At 39.5% G+C, this 26,938-nt stretch overlaps 2 protein-coding genes across 4 annotated transcripts in view; both read left to right on the top strand.

The window, feature by feature from the left end:
- CREG1 (cellular repressor of E1A stimulated genes 1) lies at positions 1-6,798 on the top strand. 2 transcript variants are annotated; one of them, XM_052794365.1, is made up of 4 exons: positions 4-323; positions 2,975-3,094; positions 4,403-4,587; positions 5,168-6,798. In XM_052794365.1, coding segments are annotated over exons 1-4 (597 nt in total). In that variant the 5' UTR covers positions 4-32; the 3' UTR covers positions 5,169-6,798. The 2 variants fall into 2 exon arrangements, with proteins under 2 accessions (XP_052650326.1, XP_052650325.1); XM_052794366.1 differs by lacking the exon at positions 5,168-6,798 and having other exon boundaries at positions 1-323; positions 4,403-4,588.
- A 10,389-nt stretch (positions 6,799-17,187) lies between these two features.
- Positions 17,188-26,938, top strand: part of CD247 (CD247 molecule) — a 58,914-nt gene continuing 49,163 nt past the window's right edge. For both annotated transcript variants that reach the window (XM_052794368.1, XM_052794367.1), the window contains exon 1: positions 17,188-17,435. In XM_052794368.1, the coding sequence (XP_052650328.1) occupies positions 17,378-17,435 (58 nt within the window). In that variant the 5' untranslated portion in view covers positions 17,188-17,377. The remainder of the gene's footprint in view (positions 17,436-26,938) is intronic.

Genomic DNA, 26,938 nt, shown 5'->3' with positions numbered 1-26,938 from the left:
CGGCAGTCGGTGGCGGCCGGCGGCGGTGTGGGATGGCCGGGTTGCTGCCCTTGTGCGCGGCGGCGGCGGCGCTGCTGCTGCTGCTGCTGCTGGCGGCCGGCGGGGCCATCCCGCCGCCGGAGGAGGCGGCGCGCATGGCCCGCTTCGTGCTGCACAACTGCGACTGGGGCGCACTGGCCACGCTCTCCGCGCAGGAAGGGCTGCGCGGCCGCCCGTTCGCCAACATCTTCTCCCTCAGCGACGGGCCCCCCGGGCCGTTCAGCGGCAGCGGCGTCCCCTATCTCTACCTGACAGACATGGAGATCTCCGTGCAGGACCTGGAGGTGAGCGGGAGCAGCCGGGCCGCGGGCGGGGTTTTGCCCCCTCGGCCGGCGCCCAGGGGAACAGCGGGAGGGGGGGGTGTCCCTGCAAAATCCGCGCTGGCACCGGGGTGAGCGAGCCGCAGGCACAAATAGTGGCCGCAATAAAGGAGGCTCGAAACTTAAAGGCGTGAGGGTTACCAATGCAGTCTGGCGTTTTTCTGGGTTGCCCGCGCTTTTTCATCTCGGTGACAGGTGGTGGTTGGAATTTTGTTTTGTAGGAGTCAGGGTTTACACCAGCGTTTTCTGAAGGCAATGTAGTGGCGCTAACTGCCTGTTCCGTGGATGTCACCTCGTTTGTGAACCCTGGGGACAATTGTTAGCCCTTGAACATCTAAACATAAGCAGTGGTGCCTGTGCTGACACTCAGGAGTCCTCCTCAGAAGTTCCTGCTGGTCATGGTCTGAAAAACTGCTGAGCGGCACTCTGGTAGAGGAAGTGGCTGAAGCTTCCAGAAGCACTGACCAGAGAAATGAGGGGCCACAGAATATTTAAACAGGGAGAACGTCGCAAAAAATACCAAAAGGACTGGAAATTGGCAGTGTGGGACTTGAGCAATGAGGGCTCCTACACAGGCTACTGAAGGAATAGTAATTAAATCTCTGGAGCTTACTGTAAAGGTGCAACGAAAGGCAGCAGACTGGCGTGCTGAGGCTCTGAGCGTGCATAACAGGCCTTGTCAGATCTTTTGCTTGGCTGTGGTCAAGAGAGAGTTGCCTAAAAAGTTAGGGAAGTAGCGATCGTATGCCTCCTTTATTAGAAAACTTTTTCGTTGTAGTAACTGTTACAGTATTAGTAAAACAAATAAATGCAAGACTTAGATAATGGAAATTTTTCAGAATTTGTTTTACTTTAAACCTTTTTTGTTTGTTCCCTGTCAGGTTTTGGTTTGTTACATTAAAATAGTTTAATTATGTATCTAAGTGCTGTAGGAAGTCTAATTTATCTTCTACAGTATCTCTTTCTCTACCCCAGCTACAGCCTTTTGTTTTCAGAATAATGTAAAAATCATGGTATAAACTGCTAACAAACATTTTCCTTCAGAAGCCTCCTCCTCAACAGATCCTTATTCTGCTGTTACAGGGCAGAAACATTTGACTGTGATAGTCACGTGTAAGGGAGATGGCTGACAGGAGATAGTGCTGAATAATCATGAGTCAGCTTTTTTGTAGTTAAGCAACTTCCTATCTGTCAGGTGGTTGTTCCTGTTTCATCAGTTCAGTGGTGCTCTGCGTCGTGTTTAAGTGACTTTTGGGGGTTTCTTTTTGAGATGAGCTCTCTTAATGAAATTTCTCAAAGCACATGAACTTTCTTTGCTGGGAGATAATGAACTTTAGTATGTGACGTTCTGCAGTAGGCAATCCTGTTTTGCACCAATATTTGTCAAGTTGCATTCACCAAATTAGTTTTAGAAAAACAATTGGATACAGATTCTTTGATTCTTCAAGTTAGGTGTCTTACTTAAATACTCAGGATTTTTTAAACCTAACTTGTAAAATCCACTTTAAACTTCAAAAGAGCTGACCAGTTTGGGGGCAGCCAGAAGGCTTGTTTTGATGAGGGAGGCATTGTTTGGTTTTGTTTTAACTAATTTTATCAACAGTTGTGAAACTTGCTTGGTTACCTTTTCAGTAACCCTTTGTCCTTCCACCAGAATTAACTTAATGAAGTTCACTGTATGTCCTTGTCTTCTGTACTGTCCTGTATGTATGTAAATTGGAATATATCATCATTTGAATGTGAAATAGCTAGACTGTTGTCATGCTTTAACCCCAGCTGGCAACTAAGCACCACACAGCTGCTCGCTCACTTCCCCCCACCTAGTGGGATGGGGGAGAGAATTGGGGAAAAAAAAGTAGGTGGTTTAAGATAAGAACAGTTTAGTAGGACAAGAAGAAATAAAAGAATAACAACAACAATAATACAATAATAATAATAATAAAAGAATTGGAATATACAAAACAATTGATGCACAGTGTAATTGCTCACCACTCCCTGACTGATGCCCAGTTAGTTCCTGAGCAGTGATCCACCCCCCGCCGCCCTGCCAACTCCCCCCAGCTTATATACTGGGCATGATGTCACATGGTATGAAACACCCCTTTGGCCAGTTTGGGTCAGCTGTCCTGGCCGTGTCCCCTCCCAACTGCTTGTGCCCCTCCAGCCCTCTTGCTGGCTGGGCATGAGAAGCTGAACAATCCTTGACTTAGTCTAAACACTACTGAGCAACAACTGAAAACATCAGCATGTTATAAACATTCTTCTCATCCTAAATCCAAAACATAACACTATACCAGCTACTAGAAAGGAAATTAACTCTATTCCAGCCAAAACTGGGACAACTGCATATTGAATTCAGAGTTTTAAGGAGTGCTGTTTTGTGAGGTTTCCATTTTATGCTAAGAAACTTCAGCACACTTCTAAACTGGGCTTTCTTTAGAATCAGAGCTTGTCTAAGTAGGCCTTCAAATATAGCTAGGAAAAGATGATGACAGCTTTGTTCTTTTTACCAGTAATACTTAGCTGAATAAAGTACCAAGAGCGGAAAATATGGTGGGTATGACATTTTTCTTGCAAAAGTATGTAAACCTCTTATCTTACTACTTGCATTTCAGATCAATTCAAATGCATCGTTAACTGTGTCTTTGGCACAGACTCCTTACTGCAAGAAGCACAGATATGATCCCCAGAATCCCCTCTGTGCCCACATAATCTTCTGTGGGAGTATTGTAAAGGTAAGCAGCTGAAGCTTGACACTGGACAAGACTGTGTGCATCAAATAGTATTGTTTAGTGGATGGAGAAGAGAAAGGTTAGAATTCCTGTGCGAAAGTATACGAAGAGATGTTATGTGCCATGATACCAGAAGGCTAGCTCATAGTTTGTGTGAGGAAAATGAAGATACCACTTCATATTTGCATGTCTTTAGCAAGGAACTTGGGAGGACAATATTGTAATGAAGGAAGTCTCCCCTCGTTCCTCTAGACCTGTTTTGAAACTATGAAGTCTAAGACAATTCTCTTGTGAATGAAGCATGAAGGTTTTTCCATCTCTTTTGCTTAGTTAAATTCTTTGGTCCGTGCGGTGTGACATATGCACTTCCAGAACTTTATTGAAGTAAATATTAACCTGAGCTATAAAGTTACAGGTATTAGAGACAGAAAAAGTGCATTGTATTATCTGGTGGTGTTGCTACCATGGCAGTATTCTTTTGTGCACCAGTACTTTGGTGTCCCATAGAAGGAATTTAGAACTGCATGTGTTATTCATTGAAGATCTTAATCACATTATTGAGGATGATGATTGAGGGTGAGGACTAATCATCATTACTCTCTCTTATATGATAGTCTGAATTCTTATTTGGTGTTTCACACCTCAGATATTTGTACATTACACACCAGCAATCCTTTAATTGCTTTCATGAGTTTCTCATAAATAATGGAATTGTTTATTTAATTAGTTCCTGTTGTACCATACCCAGAGCTCTAACTTGTTGATTTAACCCTTTAAACATTGCATATTAAGTGCTGTCACACATTTCAGTTTCCCTTCTCTGTAGATTCTGTTGTATCATCCTATTTGTGTGTGGGTATGCATGTGTGTATGTGTGTGTGTATGCATGCGTTTGCATATGCCTGAACAGGGTTGGATCTGTTTGTGTCTGTCTGAGTGAGCAGGTGCAGAGAAGGTAAAATTACGCCTAAAACATTGCACTGTAATACTTCAGCAAGAATCCATACTTACCTTTTTTGTGATTTGTTGAAAGATTTATTTTATGTTGATGAAGTACTTGCTTGCTCATGCTTACTTTAAAAGCACCCTTTTGATTTAATATTAAAATCAACTGCCTTGGAGTTTTTGTCTCTCATGTACAGTTGTACACCACACTGAAGATGAGTGGACTCTGCCACAGTAATGAGTCCTTTGGGAGAAGACGTGGCTAAGCTGAAAAAAGCACAATGCAGACAGTAGTGGGGTTTTTTAGCTAAAATTTTTCATCACATGGCTGTACCTTACTGTAACGTTTTGCTGGTTATTGTTTAGGTGAATGATTCAGAAGCAGGCTTAGCAAAAAAAGCTTTATTCAGTCGCCACCCTGAAATGGAAACTTGGCCTAAGGATCATAATTGGTTCTTTGCCAAATTCAACATTACCAATATTTGGGTCCTGGACTACTTTGGTGGATTGAAAATTGTGACCCCAGAAGAATACTACAGCGTCAAGCCTTAGTAAGTGCTTAAGTTTTGCATGCTTAACTCTCATTATATTTGGAACCTGTAAAAATTCACCTTATTGTTAACAGTATATATCACCTGTCTCTGTTTTTTTTAATATGCAGTTATGTCTTTTCCCTAAGTAGTCTACTGGATGCAGTGTCTGAAATCATAAGATATGTTTTCTTAAGGGATCCCCCTATTTAACAATATGAAGTATAGTATCTATAGAACTATCTATGGTTTACTGCACTTGTACCTCAGCTTAAATACAGTTTCTTGGGAGGAAGGACTTCTATAGAGTGGGCACAGTCACTGTCCTCTGTTTGAACTAATTGCAAGACAGATGATGTTTTGGTTTAATAGTTAAAAGTAGTGAGACTATTCAGCATTTATGAAGCTGTATTAATGAGATTGCAGCAACATTGCTCAATATTTTAAAAACAAAGTTGCTTTTGAATCTTACCATTACAATATTGAAGTATAGAGAAATTGTGTTCTATCATCTACATAAAACTAAGTCTTCAAAACTTTCAAATACATTTTAGCGCAGTCAACACGCATTCAATTTCACTCTTATTCTTACTCCTTGTAGGTGGAAGAAGATCCTTGGTGATGCTGATACACAAATGAATTACTTTGGCTGTTTCATGAAAGATTTATTTTTTTCCATGTATTGTAGAGCTGAATTAATAATGCAAAAAATCAAACACCTTGCATTGTTAATGAGCTTGTATAACCCTTCTGAAGCAAATGTAAATTCTCACTAACCAGCACAGCTTGAATCATGTCATACTCAAAAACCTTTGTGCATAAGCCATAACTAAATTTTATTCATCGGACGTGATTCTGGAAAGATGTCTGTCTGTTGACAGTCTGCATTCAGAAACGCTGTGTTTACTGGAAACTAAAGGATTAGTCCATTTCTAAACCTTTCAATGCTTTCATTAAGTAATATCTGTTTGTGACCACTCTCCAATTTTATTTTATTTTTAATACCAGTTTAGTTTAGATCTTAGGATGGCTCAGCTGACTGTGGAATGGAAAGCATTGCTTGTATTACGATGGCAAATGATATGCTGAGTTCCCAAATTCTGTTAAGAATTTACTTTGCACGCTAATACACTCACTCATTTGAGCTGTTTTTCTATTCTGCTACCTATATTGAATGTGCTATAGAATACAACTGTGTTTATGCAAACTGTACGCATACCTCATGATAAGTTCTTGGTAACTCTTCAGCTGGTGGTGGTTATATGCCCTGACTCTTTAATAGAAGGAGGGTGGTAATACCTGAAGTATCTGGCTTTAGTATAAGAAGAGTAGTGGCTTGTAAATTCAATGAGAATGTTGTAAAGGGTAAATGTTTTCTGATTAGGATCTTAAAATCTTCAGCTTTGTTAGTCTGATCAAATGGCAATGTATCAGCTTTTATTACTCTCAACAGTAGAACTGAGCAGATCTTTGGTTTTGGAAGCCTTACACAGCAATATTGGGTTAGTTATCCAGAAGTGAGAAAAAGCAATACAGTATGACACAGATGATTCATGACTTGTAGAAAATGAAAATTAATGAAAGGTGTGCATAATTAATTCTCTGTTAAAATAAGCCACACACAAGAAGAAATAAATGCCTTTTTATATCCTCTCATCTCCCATGTGCTGAGTTCACAAATATCCAAAAGTTATTATGAGCAGTTAAGTTGATTTTTACAGTGAGCAAATATTACCTCATTGACAGAGTAAAGAATATGAGAATTTAGACTCCTTCGAGGCAGATCCATATATAGAACAGTGGAATTCATCGTATCAAATCTTCTCTACATCTTAATGTCATTATTATATCGCTACTTTTCTCAAATACTGGAATGATTTGTAAAAGTATTTTTGACATAACTTACTAAGTTTTCCTTCTCCGCAAGGGGCAAAAAGGTGCTTGTTACTGTAGCAAACCCATTCTGTTCTACTATTTGAAAATTAATTTAGGATCAAAAAAACTTACAATATGGAAGTAATTTATGTTGAACAGATAACACTGACATTAAATATGAAATTGGAAAATATTTTTATATAAGGCATAACAATTGTGGAAACTCAAATGATCCTCTGGTATGGACTTGATTCTTACCATAGGGACACCTGAATGCATTACATGTCACTCCATAACTTCTTATGTGTGAGACTGATGATGCTGGGCTTTTGTTAAAATTAAAATACTTTTTGACTAGTGGTGTCAAGTGTTATTTATTGTACCTTCAAGAATAGTCCTCTCCCTCACGCTGTCTTTCACATGAGCACCTGTCTTCGGAGTTCCTGATTTATTGTTGCTCTGGAGTCTTTCATGCTTGCTAGAGTAAAAGGTGAAACACCCTTTTACACCTGTCTTTCCCTCCTTGGATGAAATAAGCATCTTCATGTTTCACTTTCTTTTCTGCATCTGGTAGTGTGAAATGGAACATAAAGTAAGAACAGTGGAGTTTGTGAAAATTGATACAAGGAAGCCTTATTTGATTATTTATTCTGGCTAGAGCTTCTGCATTTCTAAATGACTATATCATTGGCAGGCAGGTGTTCAGCCATCTCCAGGAAAGCAGGGCTCCATCACACGTAACGGTGACTTAGGAAGACAAACACAATAACTCTGACCCCCTCCCCCTTTTCCTTCTTCTTCCCCCAGTTTTATATGATGAGCATGATGTCATATGGTCTGGAATATCCCTTTGGTCAGTTGGGGTCAGCTGTCCTGGCTGTGTCCCCTCCCAACTCCTTGTGCCCCCCCAGCCTACTCGCTGGTGGGGTGGGGTGAGAGGCAGAAAAGGCCTTGGCTCTGTGTAAGCAAGGCTCAGCAGTAATGAAAACATCCCTGAATTACCAACACTGTTTGCAGCACAAATTCAAAACATAGCCCCAAACAAGCTACTATGAAAAAAGTTAACTCTATCCCAGCCAAAACCAGTACAAGACTTTTAAAAGAATCAGTTTCATTTGAGAGTTTGGTACAGAACAAAGCCTGTTTTGTTTTGTTTCTGGTTGTCTTGTTGGATTTTATGTTCCCATTAGTACCAATTCCCAAGTCTTTTCTGATTCTGAGTGGAAGGGCTTTTTTTGGTAACAATTAATCTTAAACAGTTTTGTAATACTACTGCATTTTATTGGAACAATCTTAGATCGTCCGAATCTTTTTACATTTAAAGTTTGAGAGAACCCCAGCCAGCTAGTTCTTTTGCAAAGTGGTGAAAAACAGAATGGTTAAGCTACATGTACAGAGCTGGATTTGAAGGTTAATCAGAGAACTATCTGGAGGAGTTGTATCTATGCATCTCATTGAACACACGGATAAAGAGATTTTGTACGTAGAAATGGAATGTAAAGCAGACTGGGGTGTCAATCATACTAAATATCTCTCTGTTTTTCTCCCTTAGTAATAGGTATGTAAATGTTAATATCACTAACTCAAGAAAGTCATCAGCTTTTGTCCCATTTTTCTTCACCACCTTTTCTTCTCCCTGTGCTCACCATTGTTGTATTAAGCTCATTCAGGAATTCGCTTGTGAGCATGTTTCCTTTTTTCCTAATATCCAGAAGTAATATTGTGGCTTCAAATAGAAGAGGCCAAGTATAAGAAATTAATACAGCTGTAAACAATGAATCAGCATTTTGACTTCTGTGTATCCTCTACCATGGCATGCTTGATGTATCTGAGCATATTCTAAATAGTAATGAAGTCACTCTCCATACCCAGGAAGTTAAGTATCTCCAGTCATAGGTAAGAATCTGAGACACAGGATAACCTTAGGCACCTCACTAAGTCACAGGATGTTTGTTAGCTGGGAATCTTAATGAGGATAATGTCAGCCTGTCCCTCTTAACCATGTAGTCGTGTTTTTCCTTTGTCTACTAATCTTGCTTGTTGAGAGATTTTTGTTTCTACTTCTTGATTTTCAATTTCTTTCTCGTGTTTTAATGTAAAACTTGTGCCAAGCAGATTCTTGTGACATGCTACATCATTACAGATTAGAGCTTATGTATATCAGGTATTCATTTAATTCTTTATTCAGTTCTATCTAGAGTTAATTTCTCACCTATTTAATGTTGTATCTGTGATCTTCACAATAAAATAGAGGTAGCTCAATCAGAGTATTAGATTAATGCAAAAAAAGTATTAATCATAACTTAATGGATGAATTTGTTTTCAACAGGTTTTTCCTGAGTAATAGCACACTGAATCTAGAGTCAAATAAACTGTTATATTGTTGAACACAAGAGGGTGCTATAGACTTACATTCGTGGTGATTGTTACCTGCTTAATACTTAAAATTGGTTATTGAATTCATCATAACTCAAAGATGCTGGAAAAGCATACGACAGGGGGGCATGATAAGAACAAATTATTTTTCTACAGTGCTTTACATTATGAATGCTTTCCTTCATAAACACAGCAGCGTGCTAGCTGCTAAAAGAGAAGCATTCATCATCTTTTTGTGTTTTGTAATCATTTTGTGCTATAGAGTGCTCAGAAGTAATATCCATGAAAATGATTTAAAGGTTTTTAAATGAAGAAATTCTAGTAAAGGAAATGGAGACAGGTATAGAACGCCTCAGAACATCGACTGGGAGCAGTCACCTCCAGACTCGATAGTGTTTATTTCTCTCAGTACTTACAAACTATAAGAATCCAAAGTGCGGATGCTTTGGCTTAGACTTCTTGTTAGCTCAACTAAACCACCTGATTCTGATTTGTAATTTCCAGCAGCTAATTAATCTTGTTGAACTTAGATTGTTTGAGTGCCCGCAAGCCCCTCTCAGGTGGTTTGGGCTGCCCATGCTGGAGGCCAGCCCTGACTGTGTGTAGGTGTTTGGGTGGTGAAGCACAGCTGGGAGAAGCCTGCTTTGAAGCTTCTCCTGTTTGCCTGGGGGCTATGCTAGAGCTCAGGCTCTTGCTGCTTGCCTGGTCCCACTGACTTGACCTCAATCCTGCCTCAACCGTGGTTGACCCCGGTTGCTGTCTCCCAGTCTGCTCCTCTTGCCCAGGTACTGTGGGACCATGTATCTTGGTGGTGAGGCCACTGCCCTGCTGACCCTGCCAGCTCCCCTGCTCTGGTGGAGCAGCTGGCCCTTGGTGCTCCCCAACAATTGTATTTTCCTTGCTGGGAAGCTCAGTCCATGAGTTGCTCCCAGGGCTTTTTGACTTAAGAACTTTTGTGTCTAGAGACTTCCTCAGAGTTTCTATGTTGATTATTATAGTGTAATAAGATTAGAGTGTTAAGACTCATTTGTTCTGGCTGTAGTGGTTAGTGTTCTTCATAGCCTGGTTTTCTACGGAAACAAGGCTTAGGTAACATGTTGTATGGACACTTGCTTTTGTCTGGTTTTTTTTTTTTTTTTTACTCGGTTGGATTTAGATTTGAAACAGGTAGTCTGACCTTAAAGCCACAAAGGTCCTATATATGTCATGACAATTAGGAGCTTAAGAGAGCAAACAAAACTCTGTTCATGTATATTAAAGGTACAAAAGGTGTGCTTTTTAAAAATTTGAGCTTCCTTAATTGTGCTGGTTGCAGAGCTGCCTGGAGTCTTCTGGCTGATTGACATCAGGTACGCAGTTAGTATCTGAAGTGATGAAATTTTGTATTATTTAGTGGATGCTTTCTTCTTAATCAAAGAACCTAATAGCTATGGTGATTTTTCTGAATTATTTTTTTCTCTAGCTCTTCATATCCTAGATAGAAAAGCCTTAACAATTCTCCATTGCCCTTTGCTTCTGATTCCTGCAGCTGTTAGGCTTACTTTTGCATATAATTTCTCCAGTTTAAACAAAAGAGATGGTACACTTATAGTGGTAGATCCAACAACTGTTGCAGGTCTTGTTGAGAAAGCGGAGTCTCTCCCTCAACCTCAATAATTTTGTCAGTGTACCCATACAGGTCTAGAACTACTTCATGTTATTTTTGCTACTGCCACTGACTCGGGTTACAACCTTACTTGTTTTGCACCCTTACTTCCCCCGCCCCGCCCCTTATCTAGAAAAATGTAGATACTAGTTTGCAGGATTCATGTAAAATACTGGTGAAACATCTGGGTACCTTTAGATGAGAAGAATGCTTTTTTTAAAAACAAGATGACTTCTGGTTGCTACAAACATAGAGTAAGTTGACAAAGCCATGCAGAGGGTGTGTGTATGTGTGTGCAAACATGGAGAAAGACAAGACTTTCAAGAAATACTGAGTAGTATGTGTGTAATTGCATATGTAAGCATACATATTTATGTGAAAACAGTGAAGGTAATTTGTGTTTCTATAATTTTTTATGCCAATGGAACCTATTAAACATCACCCATTATTAAAAAGTAACTGTTTCTAGACTGAAGTGAAGCAATTGTTTAAAGATAAGAGAGAAATAATTGCACAAAACCTGCAGTACATGATTGTAAGAACCTCGTGTAGTTCTTTCCTGTTGTCGTTTAGCCAAAAATGGGTGCCTAATCAAGCATGAATTGGATTTTTGATTTAAATGCTTAAATGAATTTCAGTTCATTTAATTAAGTTTTCCCCCAGATGAGCATTTGAAAAATGCAGAAGAGGTATGTGGTAGGGGTGAAGAGAGGAAGAAAGTAAAGGAAATGGAGATACTTGTCACAGGTCTTAAACTCTGGCTTCACAATACTGTTATATTCATGAAAGACATAACCTTACTGATCAATTATAGTCTGTACACCAAACAAGAAAATACCGAAGGTGCTGTATAATTAAAAATAGCATTTCCAGAATGTGTGTTTAGTGGTAAAGTCCCAGAATTTTTCTACATATGCTGTAATGTAATCAGGGAAATTCACCTGCAATTAACAGGTGAAAATGTTAATGATGTGAGAGAGAGTAGCTTGACTTGCTTAAAGGAAAAGAAGCATTGTGCTTCCTTCTTAAGATATGACATAAGCAGTGGTCTCTCCAGTGCATTAAAAAAAAATAATTCAGAGATCATAAAGGCTTCACGGGGGAGGAAAAAATTGGACATTACAGATTCAGTAGTCTCAAAACTGAGCATTCAGAGAAGATGCATTTTAACTTTCTACTAACATCATCTTTATAGCTTTCCAAAACCCATGTTGCACTGAAATTTTTAAGACCATAGCGGGAACAGGGAACTGCTAGTCACAAAACCCCCAAAATAATGAATAGGAATTCGTTCTTATGCTGCATCAGGGCCTGTTTATCATCTCCCATAGGAAACATACATTTGAGGCCGTGTTTGTCTTTATGGTGCTGTGCAGGTGTCTTGGTTTTGGGGTTTTTTTTTTGCTTTGTTTTTTTTTTTTCTTGTTGGATGTGGCAGGGTTTCTGTTTGCACAATGCAGCTGCAAGAAGCGTCAGTCAAGTGGTTTTTCCTTGGAAAAGTGGTATTTTCACGCACAGAGGGGAGCAGTTGTAGCAAGACTAACTTCTCTTGTCTCCCTGTTGGGAGCTGCAAAGCAAGACTTGTAGTTAGACCCTGTCTTCTTTCCAGCTCTCCATTTGCAATGCTGGCAAAAGTGCAGGGCAGGGACTAATCCTCTTGGAATGCAGCAATTATCACTAAATAAGTATTAATTGCTGCATTCCAAGGGGATTAGCACAGTTGAACCCAATTATAGCAAAGTGAAGTTTCACTGTAAGGCACTACAGTGCATTGAAATGCAGTGAAGCAATGTAGGACTGTCAATCCACAACACTTTGTCAGTAAAAATTGTGGACTTACACACTGTAAACAGCAGACTTTTTCTTTTCAGTGTATTAGTCTACTGCATGAATGGCATGCCTTGCTGGGGGCTACAGCTTGCTCACCAGAGAAATTTGTTGCTTATTTAACACCCTTTATCTTTGTGTGAACATCTTCAAAAATGATTTTAATACTTGTTGAGTTAGTTGTGGCACTACCGCTGTTACTCCCTGATGGATTGGGGCAAGACTCTGCAGTCTGTCTGGATTCTCCCATCTCTAAAGTTGGCCAGCTCCTCCACCAGGTGATGTAGGAATTAATTTTGCCTACAAGTACTAACTGTATCAAAGGAGAACTTTTGATAACTGACCTCTTCTCAGTCCCAGCACTCTGCAGTGATGATTACAAGCAAGCTATCTGTGGTAGCAATGCATGAGCCAGAGGGCAGTGTGTAGTTACTTTTTAATCCTCAGCTTGACTGTGGTGGTGGTTTGTTTTTTAGTTTTCATTTATTTCCTGTTAAAACTGCAAACCCTGCTGCTTTTTTTTATAGTACAGTCAAAGCATAACCAGTGAGCATGAAAAGGGGATGCTTCTGGGGATGAATCAGCCCCTTGCATTAGAGCTGTTCCAGGATTTCTTGTGTCCAGAGAAAGAATGGTATATTGATGCACAGAACCAATTGAATGCATACCTTGTCTATTTTATGGAAGATGTTATCCTTATGGATAATGAGCTGCACCTTAACCAGCGTTAAACACAACTGAGTTGTACCTGGGGACCATTTCAATTCCCTGACCCATTCTGTTTCAGGAACCATAGATCAAATCTTGCAGTCTTCCCAGTCCAGGTAATTCTTGAAATGCACTTTCTTCCACCCGTATGTTTAGATAAAGAGTCAAGTTTAGCTGAGAGCTTTTCTTAACCCAGCAGGGAGGGTTTTATGTCTCTGCTGTGGCCTTGTCTGTATTGAAAAAAATAGCTGCTGGTTCAGCTGAACTAGTGTTGGCGTTCTAGTCCAGTGTTAACAAAGTTCTTATGATCTGACTGAAGTGAGTAAACTGAAACATCAGTGTGGTTTAAACTGTTGGTAAAAATGCACGTATGAGATTGCCTAATGCAGGACGTGGGCAGGAGGTGCCTAAGTTTTTACTCTGCTATGTAGTTCCTAGAGATGCAAAGACTGAATAGGATGAAAAGAAGGTGACACTCTAAGCAAATCATTCCTCATTGTGTAATTGCAAGTTGTATGAACACAGAAAAGCATTTTCCTAGAGAAGAGGCCACTTCCCCTTTATCTTTTTCTGTATTCCTCAACTGCATGTGATTTGTATCTCCCATGCCATGCTTGTTGTGAGAGTAACTCGTAATACAAGCATGATTGCTGTTTTGTATACTCTCATTGTACTTAGATTATAATTATAAGCTTGCCTTATTTCAAAAGCTGAGGGATGGGGAGGAGAGAATTTCTAGGGGCACTGTCATGCAAAGCCTTTTTCTGACTCGACCCGCGCTTCTAAATGAAGTCCGTATACTCTATTTCTCTGACCTTTCCCTATCTGGACATCAAAACACACTGGCCCAACTGCTGTTCTCCCAGTGTCCCTACTGTTGCCATTAATCTCCCTTTCTTATACAGCTCTTCATTCCTTTTCCTTACCTTTGGCTCCAACTCTTTATTCAAAGTGATAATTTGCTGGCTTTCTGCCGGAGGGAGAAGCTGTGATCAATAACAGGAGACAGGGGTCAGCAGAATAGTGATGAGCAGTGCCATTCGCTCCTCTGAAAATACTGTTACCCAAAAATATCAATAACTAGTATGATATTATTTTAGCTTTTGGAGAAGGCATCAGTGAGATTTAGGCAGCCTGCAGTGGGAGCAGGGGTCTTTTTCCTCTCACTAATTCCTTATTTCAGCCAATCTTCTGCTACATGGGGAAGTGGACAGAAAGGGCTTTATCTGGCTCGTGTTGGAATATAGACCGTGTACCTGAGCACAGCCATTTCTGGGACTAATGACACGTCTTTCAGGTTCAATGCATGGTGGCTCTCATGGGCTGTGCTTTACCTTTTGCCTGGTGGTGAGGCAGAGCCCATCTCCAGCCTTCACTTGCAGCTTTTGGGGTAGAAGAGCCACAAAGGAAACCCTCCCCAAGGGTGGGGGAGAGCAGAGGCTTAGCAGTACTGTCTAGGTATCACAGAATGGCGTGCAGCACTAGGTTTTGGGTGCTGGAGTAATGCTAGTGTCTAGTAATTTTGGTATTTACTGGAACAATATGTAATAATTGTTAAATGAAAAGATAATACTGTTTTATCAGTGTATTAGCCTTCGTTATTCCAGACAGCAAGGTGACGAATTTCTTGGTCTCCTTCTTCTAAGAACTTCAATATACTTTGCTATCAAAAGACTATACATCCTTCTTATATGCACAATAACTCTCATCCTGCCAGTTGTCTTCATGCTGTTGGAAAATAGTTATGACCAATCCTGTTCCTGTACCTGCTGGGGATGCACATTCTTCTTTTTCTTTTCTAAGAATTAGAAATGGAGGAAAAAAAAAACCCCCCACATTATTCATTGAGATACTTGTGCTTCGTCCCAGCGTGAGCTCTGATCCTGAAGTATATTAATAGTATTACTAGTGTAAACACTCAGCAATCTTCTGTTGAGACAGTTGTATTTTTACGGGGGAGGCTGAGTTTCAGGCTTTAAGGTGCATCCAAGTCATGTTTTCAAGCTTCTCTAATTCACAGTCATCTAAAATGTGCTTTTTTATTTCTGTTAATAAAAGTGAAAATTTTTATTTGTTCACATTTGAAAAGAGCACAATAATGTGAGATTTCTTACAAAATGAGAGTTGGCATCACTGTGTCAAGTGGTATGATTTTCATATAAATGCTCTAACACTTTGCTGGAGAAATTACTTCTGTCTAATATCTCCTTCTCGGGAAGATTTTTCTAGAACTCCAGATTTCACCTTTCTTAATTTAATTTCATTATGCTGGGTTTCTTCTCCCCTCTAGTGCCCTAAATGAATCCTTTTATTGGTTGCTGCTGCTGCTTCTTAATAATAATTAAAAAAAAATCCAGCGAGAAATGTTGAGGAGGAAGTCCCCCTAAACGCACTTTGGTCTCCCATGCATGTAAAAGTTCTGTGGTGGTGGGTTCAGCTTCTGTTTGTTTGTTTTTAATAAAGAAAACCAATGCACCAAAAAACCTCAACCCTAAAACCAAACAACTCCCAGGTATCCCTGATTCCTGGTTCTCTTTGAGTTCTAGTGCCTTGTTTTCTGTGTTTCCCTTAAAGAAATTAAGTCTTATCTGTAAAAGCCTAACTACCCCAGCTTTAGTAAGGCTAATTTGAAAGGCATGTTGAGGTCCTTAGGTAAAAGCATAATGAAATTATTTAATATAATTAACACACATCAGTTTCTTGTGTTTTTTTAGCTCATAGTGTGAAGTGTTCTCCTGAGTGACGTTTGCTGGGTTACTTGCTAAAGTGTGCTTATTCTGTTGCCTGTGTGGTTATCCACCACTGCCTATGGAGTGCTGCTTTAATACTGCCTGATTTGATCACTAGCTTGACTTTGTAAGGAAACAAGTGTTGTGATTCTCCTGTCTCAGCCTGCTGCTCACCACCACCCCAACCACTTTTGACCTGGGGGGTCAACATCAATTCAGCTAAACGAAGGAGGCTCAAACATAACCTGCTCCTACTCGTGGTTTTGTGTAGCTAGCTGCAGCAATCTTATTAGTCCCCTCAGAGCAGCAGAAAAACCAGGGCGTTTTCACTTTCGCGCTGGGCTGCTGGGTTAGTCAGTCAGCACGTACATGTGCTACTTGGGGTTGTGTGCCCAGCTACCTGGCCCCACAGAGGCAGGCAGCGACTTAGGGCAATGTGGGAGGCACTGCAGTCATTGTGCTGGATGGAGAACATGGACCTGTGGGAAACCAGGCTTTGCCAGCGTGGCTGCTGGGCAGACCTGCTCGGTTTTGTGTCGCTCTGAGGACCGTGTTAACGGGCAAGCCTACGATGTGGGGTTGAAAAGCCTTGTTAGCTCCCAGACCGCAGCTGCCTTCAAACCACTCATCCCACTCCTGGGCTGTGCCGGTCTGCCTCGGGTTCTGTTGCTAGAGGACAGCTTCAAGCAGCAAGAAGGTTGAATCCCATGGCCCGCTCAGTAGGTAGGAGTGGCATGCATAGCTAGAGGCTGCCAAGCTTTCTGTTTCAAGCTGAGTGAGGAGAAAATGCACACTGTGCTCTCCTGCAGAGATGACACAGGCTCTCCTCTCTATGGGCTGCGGTGGCTCCAAGGACAAAATGGCCCCAGAGCTCTTGACGCGCCGACACCCTTTCAAAATACAAAGATCCAGTGCGTTCACATCAAAAGGCATCTCCATTTCATAGATCGGTACGATCGAAATGAGCCAGGCAGAGCCAGCTGTGCTGGTGTTTTGTGTCCTGTGGACGCTGCCTCCGGTGCTGGGCAGAGTCCAGCTGTCCCTGAGGCTGGCTGCCCCATAGCCCTGAGAGTGCAGCCACTTTCAGTTGCTTATGGTAAGGCTGTATTTCAATTAGATTTAGAAATGAACTTTATATCTTTACCAGTTTAGCCAGCTACTTTTTCAAGAGTGACCATAACTTACAATTTTAAACTTCTATTTATGCCATACTGCGCACTGGGCATAGTTATATATACTATCCCTTTTGAAGCCAGGCCAAATTTGATACCTGATATGCTTTCTAGGCCCCTTGTAGAGATCAGCAGCTGCTGACTGGGATAACCTAGGAGCCATCAGACAAACTGAAAAAAAAACCAACCCCAAAACAAACCCACCAAAACCCGTTTTGCAAAGAGGAAAAGAAAAAAAAAAATACAAAAGGAAACGCCAAACATCGATACCAAGAACGTAAACCCCAGACCTCAGAGGCTGCCTGGCTGCGAGGCAGAGGAGGCGCGTGCTTGGGCGCCGCTGCCGGCAGGTGGACTCGGAAAGGCCTCGTAGGAGCTGAGCTTCCTGCGGGGCGGCAGAACAGCAAAGCCCGGGGAGGCAGCTCTTCTCCTCCTCGCCCCGCGGCCTCCCGCTCCCCAGCACCGCCCGGGCGAGCAAGATGAAGTGGAAGAGGGTCGCGATCTTTGCCATCTTGCAGGCACAGCTCCCAGTCACCGGTAAGGCAGGCTTTTATTTTACGAGGAGCTATTTTAAAGCTCCTTTGAGGAAAGAGCATGATGTTTCTCTGGTGGATTCACCACCATTTTGGTAGCAGGAGGGTATCTGCATGAGGACCTCAGCCATGTCTGTCCTCCTCATCGTGGCTGGAATCGTGGCCGCCTGTGAGCGAGGCGGCAGGACTCGTTGTGTTGACCTGCACTGCGATAAAGAGACCCTCTGGAGGGCTGGGAGGAGGCGGCGAGGACAGCCATTGCTGTCGGTGCAGCCTCCTCTTCTCCTGCGGGAGTGACTGCTCATTTAATTACGAGTTAGTTAATTCGTAATTAAATAAGGCTCTCAGCCCTCACTTGGGCAGCTTTCCTTGTGATTTAAAAGGGGAAGTTTGATACAATAATGAAAATGTAGGCCCTTGCAGTAATCTGCACAAGAGAGGCTTTTAATTTAGTTAGGTAAAATTAGAGAAGTTTTGCTCGTAATGGTGTGTTGGGTGGTTGGTTTGCAGTAAATGGCATACACGGCAGACTGGAAATAGGGGGGTGTAGGTGATGAGAAAAAGGGTAGGGTCCTTCCTTTCATGTCTCTGCCTTCATGCTTGTCTCTGCTAGACACAGCATAAAATTAAGTCATTTTTACCTTTATATATTTAGTCATGGTGGTGTATATGATGGCCCCACTTGGGCAGAAAGTGAAGCAGCTTTGGTATGCACAAATCTTCAAAAGTCACGTTAATTTGGGGAGAGAAGAATGTACTTCTTGGTGGCTTAGTAGATCAAAAGAGCAACAAAGTTTACATCCAGAGAAGGCCTCAGCCAAGGCCCGAATTTGGAGAAGTCAGCCAGTACTCGTAGGCCACGTTTGAGCATGTGTTAAAGCAAAATCCACTGGAAGAGTTTACCCCACAATGTACACCCTAACTGTACTTAAGAAACACACCATCCTTATGCTGAAGAGCTTTGGCAACTGCCACAGACTTTTTATTTGAAAGTTTCCTGGAGATTAGAGAAGGGTTTTGCAGCCACTTGCTAACGCTGTGGAACGAGTTCTGGTAATTTGTGGAGGTTATGTTTCAGGAGAATTTTAAGCAGTCTCGTATGCTCTGTGGTAGGCATGCCTTCTGTTCATCCTCCATTCAAACTCTGGGACCTCTGTCCCTTTCTGATATCTGCTGTACTTAAGTATGATACTTCTTGTACATTGCTCTGTATCCATAGATGTGTATAGAGCTATAAAAGTATGGAAAACACTTTAGTTCAAAAGGCATCTGCAAAAAATCTTTCTGCATTTTCTCCTTTTAATCTGTCACAAGATATCAGTAATTCAGGCTCCTATTTGTACGTTTTTAGCAGAAAACTTTTATTGAAAAACATATAATACAGTTTGCAGATGGGTAAAGCTAGCCCTGTAGGGGTTTCTGGTGCAAAGCTTTTAGGGGTATTCACACTCAGAAAGAATACACAGCGTCAAATTTTGAACAGGCTACCCTTCCCATTGATTTGGAGATGGTTGCCTGTGGATTTGACGGGAAGTATTTTTGATTGTATACCTGTAATTGCTCAAAGAATAGTAGTATTTAGCCTAAGAGTATAGGTAGAATAGAAGAAATGTAGCACAAAACTTGTGGAATTGTTGCTATGTTATTGATGGAAAATACACAGTAATAAAAATGTAAAATCACCATGAATTTAATTCAAAGATGAGACCAAACAGATGGGGTTTTCAGCTCAGAGCTATGAACAGGAGAAAAGGTCTGCTGCTGCCTGAAGTGTTTTCAAGCCTCCTTAGAGTGAAGTGAACTTTTAGTTTTTCATAAAACAAGCTCAGAGCGGACAGAGATTCAGTAAGCTGCATACCACCTTAGAGTGAGTTCATTCTAATTCACCATAGTGCATTTTGTGCTTATTCTTCAAATGGTCAATTGAAAGACGCTACCAAGAGTGGGACTGATGAACTTGCAAAGCTTTTCCTTTTGATCTTTTGAGTACTGAAGTAAATGTCAGGCATGAGAAAAAAAATTTAAAATAAGTAATTCTAGAGATGGGCCACAAATTCTGATGCAGATTTTGAATTATTGACACCAGACCACAAGTTTCAGAATGCTCAAATTTGGCCTTCAAGCAAGTACAGAAGGAAGCCATATCATACACACATTTAGTTTTCTGCAGTTCCCCCTTCAAAGGTACAAAAATGTACATCTGGAAGTTTAGCTGAGGTCCTCCTATAACCCTGTTAAAAAGTGCGTAAAAGTAAAGAATTTGAATTCCTGAGCAGATGACTTTATTAATCATGTTGTTCGTTGAGACATAAGAAGAATATTAAAAGATTTCTATCCAAGTACCACAATTAAAATGGAAAACATCTTCATACATTTTTACAGAGCTCTTAATCTGAAGTATTACCGGCTTCAATAGCAATAAAACAGTACTGTGGGAAATATTGGTTGGCTGTTTTAGATTTTTTTTTTTAAGGCTGATGAGATGGCACTTTGATTTGTACAAATACACAACATACACATGTATATAAATATATGTGCAAGAGTTCGAGGACAACCCTTCCCTGTTTTTCACTTCTTTACAAAATTACTTTTCTCAGAATTGTCTGCTAAACAGAATTGGACAGTGTCCTGTTTTTTGCTAACTCTGCGGAAACTCAAATATGTCAGCCTTTGGCAGATATTACTTGCACGGCTTATTTTCACAATGTTTTGCTGCTCTGCATAACTGTGTTTTCTGCCCATGGGGCACCAGCATGCCAGGAGCCTTTTTTTAATCAGTTCATGGACAGGAAGAAAAAATAGACAGGTAATGGGTCTTAGGGTTCATTTGTTCCTTCCTTTTCATCAGATGACTTAGCAGGTCTGCAGACTATGAGATTTGTAAACTAAAAGTTGTTTACAAGCCTATCTGGGAAATCCAAACAAGTAAATACAGACTTTTTTGGCTACCATCCCCATGTCCTTATGTGCTGTCTTAAGTTCTCCTAGTGGAATTCTTGTTATACCTAGGGGAAAAAAAATGAAAGGCTTAACTTTACATGTTTTATTTCCTTTTTTTCCTGCCTGTTCACAATGATTCATTAATAATTCATGGAAAAAACTATGAACCGGCACACTAGCGAATAGAATAAAATGTAGGCAAATGTAGCATTTCTTTGTAAAGGGCCATTTGTTGAGCTCTTGCAGTGCTATATTCAATTCTCTAATGCCTGTTATAGAGTTAGCGCTTTCTATCTGAACCCTTCCAAGCAAAATTCCTAATGAATGAAGTAACAAGTTAATGATTGCATTCCTTTTGGTCTGTCATGTATGCTAGATGGGAAGTATATACAAAATAGAGAAAGCTATCTGAAAAAATATTTTTATTTCTTCCATGTAAGTGTGTCCTTCTTAAGTAAGACTATGTGGATAAAAAGCCAAAGTGGGGGAAGAATAGGAGGTTCACTAGCAGCTTAAAGGGGATGAGAACTTGATTTATGAATGAACGTTCATGTGAAGAACACTTTTGACAGCTGTTTTCTGTTATTCACACAAACTTGAATTGTGACTAGCACAATGAGTAAACCCATAAGCAAGGAAAAAAGAGATAGATATAGATATACATAAAAATTTTGTTTCCGATCTCCAAACTGTAATCAAATTCCCTTTAAAAAAGAAAGAAAAAAATACTTGTTTGCACAATTGCAGACAACCATTGAATCCCCTTCCCCTCCTCCAATTAATGATATATTTGAATGTCTATATTGTATGTAGAACTGTAAGACATGTCAGCCATTCTGGCAAGAAAATAGAATACATTTTTAGGGTGGTATGAATGGAAGATACAACTTCCTAAAAATACATAAAATATGTATCCTGTTAAAGGTATCTACTTTGTCCGTGTGCATGTGTACTTGTAAGCATATTGTTATTTTCACTGTTCTACTGATATGACTTCAGTCAACAACTAAATTAAAGTTTCACTGCTGTTTGTTTTTAGCATTAAGAAAACAATTTATGCCATTCCAGAGTCTGTGAGAAGCTGAAATTTTGCGGACTTTTCTGATTTGCACTGTTGTATAATGTAATATTTTGAGACAGGGTTTGAATATTATTTTCTTAATTAAATTCAGTTCTGCTCCTTTAAAAAATACGTAGTATTTTTAGCTTTTAAAATATGACAGCCTAAATCATGTTTTTTTCAGGAAAGCAGTGAAGGCATTTAACTCCACTTTGTCCTATGCAACTGATTTATGACTTCATATATAACAGATAAAATGTGCAGGCAAATGAAAAGCTTAGTTTGCAGTTCTTCAGTCTACTCACTCAAATGCACAGATCTTGGGAGACAGTGGAAATGCATGTATTTAGCCACATACAATGGACATATCCATCTTTGTGAAAGTTAGACTTACCAATGTGTAGTTCTTTCGCTCCTTTGACAATTTAGCTATTAAAAATAGAATTGAAAACAGCTAGCTCCTAAGCCTCAGATCACAAGCACTGGTGTCTATGGAAGTTCTGTTTAAGGGATAGAAGCTATCTCAAGTTTTGAACCGTATAGATGGGAAATATTTGAATCCCTACAAGCTTCCTAGGAATAAACCATCAACCTTTGAAGTCCTTTATGTATTTTGTTCTCGATACTTTGTTATATGTTTGTCAAGTCTTAGGAGACGGACAGCATGTTTGGAGTATTCCCTCTTCGCGTACTTTTGGTATGTGAGAGTATGTTAAACATTGTGCTTCTGGCAAGCAGGTTGTGAAGCCTGATGAAATGCTCATGCTATTTGGTGTATTTCTTTCGTGCGATGTAACTGTAGTGAAAACTTCATCTATACCCTGACTCTTTCTGAGTAACAGAACATTTTTCAATTTGTTATATTTTCAAGTGAAGGAGAAGCCATAATGATAACACAATTCTTTGAAAGCTCAGATAATACGGAGGTGAAATATATACCAAATTAGAATTTGATGGAAGCCAACAAGGGAGAAAGGCTGGAAAATTTTCAACGAATGATAGCCTAAACTGTAGTAGGACACACTGAATAAGTCTAGAAGGTTGCTAGTTGTCATCTCTGGGTTTTTTTAAGAAATCTCATCATATATGATTTACTTGAAATTCAAGCTGTTGTCTTAGGTGAAAATCTAATCTTTTATTCACCATAAATAAACCTTTCCAGTTTCCTGGTCAAGTTTCCTATCTTGTAAAGGAAATCTTGAAAATGCAAGCCTGCCTGGCTCCAGAAACAGAAAAAGAGCAAACCAGCTATATAACCTGTCAGTTATAATTTTTTTTCTTTTTTAAGGCAATTGCTATTTTGGAGGGGAGGTGATAGGCTAGCCTGCCTCACGATGCTGTGATGCTCATGGTTGGAAAGCACTGAAAATAGTTTTCTGGTCAAAAAGAAAAGCATGTCAAACATTTAGAACCGGAGGACACTTAGAGAAACTTTCCTAAGAGCCCCAAAATTTGAATCGTAAAAATGAATTAACAAATTATATTATTTAAAAAAAAAAAAAAAAAGTCAGAGTAATGGACTGAAACACTTTTCTAATGGGATAAGATACGATATCCAGGAAATTAATAAGGGAATACTAATTTGGGTGGTGTTTTATTTCAAGCAAGTGTACACTGGCCATTGAATAAAGGAAAGAGCTATGTGACTAAAAAAACCCCCTTTCTGGTTGTTCATCCAAATTTTATAATCGATTTGTTCCAGCCAAGAGTGTGGGTGTTTTGCATTCATTTCACTTAGAATGTTGCTGTCATTGGCATGACAGCCAAACCTAAAATAAACAGAGACAAATATTTATAAAAGTGCTTCCCAAATATTTAATGCATAAATATGTATTGTAAATTGATTCCAATTCCCCATGATGTGTATCTCCTCACAAAGCAAAGTGAGGCTTGGGAGGGGCAAAACAGAAAAATGTCCAGTTGGTAACTGTTAGATGGGTGAGAGCAAACCCTCGTACTTGCACAGGTCCTGCAAGTGGATCGAGGTTCTTTGTGCAGGCATCTGTATATAGGAGCGAGGCCCAAACTAATTAGCTACTTTGTTTGCAAAACATTTATTTTGAATTAGTTAATATAGAAATTCAGATCAAACTAAAAATTAACATATGACAATTTATTACTTATCAGATCAATTTGAAGCAAGAGTTTGGTATAGTGTGACAACGTCACTTTTTAAATATGCTTGGCAAACATCATTTCGGTGAAAGAGGTCAACTTCCTAATGTTAGATACTACACGTTGCTAGCTATCAAATGTTTGTTTTGTCATTCAGAAATAGCTGAATGGTTTGAATGACGTCTTTAAAAAGTATACATAAATTTGATTCCTGGGCTGGGACCTTACAATTCACAATTAATACAGCAGAATTTTAAACCTTTGCAAAGAAAAATTTTGACTTGTATCATATTATACATTATAGTCATGTAATTACTATAATATTAGATCATTTTTTTGGTTGCATATCAGCAAGCTTCAGTCAGAGGACCCAACATCAAATCTTAGACACAGAAATGACTTCTACCAATCTGCTACGTGTTGCTGCAATTTACATTGTTTCCTGTCCAGCCATGTAAAACCAATTGCAAGAAAGGAGTCTTAGCGGAATTATGTGGAGTCATCTCCCTCTCTTTCTGTCTATCTCTGTTTCTCTCTCCATGGTGTGAATTTACACAGTATCATCGCTTTGGGCTTTTATTTAAGTAAGGTAATTTCAGCAGCACTTTGTGCAAGCATGCAGGTGCATTTCTGAAGATTGAAAAAGTAGAATGAAGTTTTGCAAGTTGTGTTAAGAATCATATTCTGAAGGAAGGAAGACAGGATACAGAGAGAGAGAAATATTATATAATTGGTATCTTATGAAAAAAAGCCTACCTAAAGACAGTTTCTAAGAAACAAGCAAACAATTCTGTGAATTACTCCAAGTATAGTTGCTCTGTTCATAAAGTTTCTTGTGGTAAATTAGTTTCTTTTGATAATTTTTTAAAGAATGTTATTTCAATTCTACAGATTTCTTCCTAACAACTTGCTGCTAATTTTCATGATTCATTTGTTATTTTAAGGTTTATTACCCAAAGGTATGATACCTGACTGAGTTAGTGTGCACAGGTGAACTCATTCTTAAAGTCTTAGTCATTATACACTAGAACTGGCTGAGGGAATTTGTAATAAAAGATTTTCAGGAGAGATGTATGGGAGTGGTGGTGTATGAAGTAATGTAAGTATGCATTTTTGTGTTTTTTTTTTTATTAAAGCTTTTTATTTTCATATTTCTCAGGAAGTGCAACAATTCTTGCTATTAATATTGGTTCAGCACTTAATAGTCTGTTGGAATTTGAAGAATTACAAATGCAACAACCAATGTAATCCACGTGATCATTAACTGACTTTGGAGGCTGATGATAGTGATAGATTTGACCTCGTGCTTGTTTGTTACTTGCAATTTTTTCTCCTCATTTACCTGTAATATGCTCTTCATTAGTAATGGGCTTCTGTTTCTTTCAATCTCTCTCTGGATGTGTAAATTCTCTGCATAAGTTTTTCTGGGGGGTTACTCTGATGAATAAAGGATAAGAATTAAATCTTTGCAGTGGTAAGCTTAAAGAGAATTGGTGAAAGTAAATGACATAAACCCACCATTTTCAACAACTGTCCTTTGATTTCCCTTTTCCTGAGAAGGAAAGGGAGTAATATCCCATCACAAGTTGCCTAATTTTTAACTTCTTGAAACCATTGTTCTTTTAAATGTAAAACTGAGCATTTGGGTATTATAAGCATGACTAGACCCAGTAGACCAGAGAAGGTAAGCAAGATTAACCCATCTGGATTTCAAGCAGAAGGTCAAACACCATTCCAGTTAATTTAAAAAATGAGCATCTAATGTATGCCATAAAGGCTTTCTGGAATTTAGCTTCTCAAAATAAGCATATAAAATAGAAAGGAAAAAATATCTCTAAACCTCTTTCAATAAAATCAGTTTTAATTATGCTTTCGGTAGGACCCAGTCTCTGTTTGAGACTTCTATTTCAGTAGGGAGGTGATAGGAGTTTTGTCTACACATGCACAGCATGCTGTATGTGAGCAGAATTACGCAGTGAACACTAGCACCCATAGCACAATGCCGTAACCTGGTCCATGTGGGTCAAGGCACATATGGGTGGCTGTGGACTGCCAGCAAGCCGTTAAAATGCGCTCGCTTGAAAGCTCAAACCACTGCATGGAGTGATTGCTTTTCCATCCCCAATTTTGGCAGATGGCCTCTACTTTCTGCATCAGGCTCAATAGAGTTTGCTGAGAATATGGATTTCTTTTTCCCTTGCAAATTAGGAGTAATTTTATTGAAAATAGCACAACGTTGTCCATTTTCTTTATACAGAAAGCTTGCGAGAGAACTCAGAGTAATTTGTTTTAAGGCAACCGCTTCCCAGATGATTAGCAATGCTGTCTTAGATGTGATCTAAAGTTCTGATGAAGACTGCTTGTAACTTCAAAATTATGGTCCATCCTGAAAAGTTTGAAAATAACTACAGACCTTCAAGAGTTTTTTGCTTTTTTTTTTAAGAGTTTTGTCTAAAATATAATGAGATATGGAAAGTTATGCATACTCGGTTCATTACTTGACTTTTTTCCTGAGGATGCATTTTGATCCAAGTGTTTCTCCTTGCACTCAAATGTTAAAAAAACCAGGAGTCTCTCACAAAATTACTTCTCTCTAGAAGCAGCAGCTTTAATTTACCTTGTTTTGAATCCTCTCTTAAATTTCAGATGTCTCTGGTATTAATATGAACTAGGCAGAACCAGAATTTTCCCTCTATTGTCTATTCATGCAGCTAAATTAATCTCTTTTCTTCTAATAACTCAGATGTTATTTTACTACTTGCCTCAAAAACCCGGCAGCACTACAATGCATTTGTTGCTGCTGTTAGCTATGTCTCTTATGACGGAAAAGCAGCAGCAGATTTTCAGGCTTGAGAAAATTTTTTTCTTTTTTTTTTTTTTTTTTATATAACTCTTAAAGAAGTTACAGATATGAACCTTCAGCCCTATCTTATTGTAACATCTTTTCCAGGGTGTTTTTATCTGATTTTATCTTTCTCAGCTGCAAAGAAGTAGCTAACAGGTTTGTCCCCTTTCTCTTTTGCTCTTCTTTTTACATCTTGGGCTAAATGTCTATTTGTTAAACATGATGGCTTTAGTAGAATGAATATGAAGTTTAAAATAGGGTTTAAAGGGAAGCAACTTTATGCAAAACTTTGCAAGATTTTAAATTCCCCCCCCCCCAACTTGTTTTCCACTGGGGTAAACCAAACCCTTCCAAAGTATTTGTGTGAGACACCAAACAAAGTCTGTCAGCAATTAGTGTTCTGCGTTTGGGAAGAGAGAAACCCAGATTCAACTCCTTATCCTGTCTGACTTGGAGCAGGAGCTTGAACGGGACTCCCACGTGCTAAGCCATTTGAGGGACACTTACTGGTGGTGATGAGAAATTCTAATGGGAGTCTAGAAACATT

Source organism: Harpia harpyja, chromosome 8, assembly GCF_026419915.1.
Source record: "Harpia harpyja isolate bHarHar1 chromosome 8, bHarHar1 primary haplotype, whole genome shotgun sequence".
In the NCBI taxonomy this organism is placed as follows: domain Eukaryota; kingdom Metazoa; phylum Chordata; class Aves; order Accipitriformes; family Accipitridae; genus Harpia; species Harpia harpyja.
This window is presented reverse-complemented; position numbering and strand designations above follow the sequence as displayed.

Excerpts from the sequence above, each read along its gene's own strand:
- CREG1 (XM_052794365.1), top strand. The coding sequence starts at position 33 with ATGGCCGGGTTGCTGCCCTTGTGCGCGGCGGCGGCGGCGCTGCTGCTG. Across the intron at positions 324-2,974 it reads TCTCCGTGCAGGACCTGGAG|ATCAATTCAAATGCATCGTT; the intron begins GTGAGCGGGAGC and ends CTTGCATTTCAG. Across the intron at positions 3,095-4,402 it reads TCTGTGGGAGTATTGTAAAG|GTGAATGATTCAGAAGCAGG; the intron begins GTAAGCAGCTGA and ends GTTATTGTTTAG.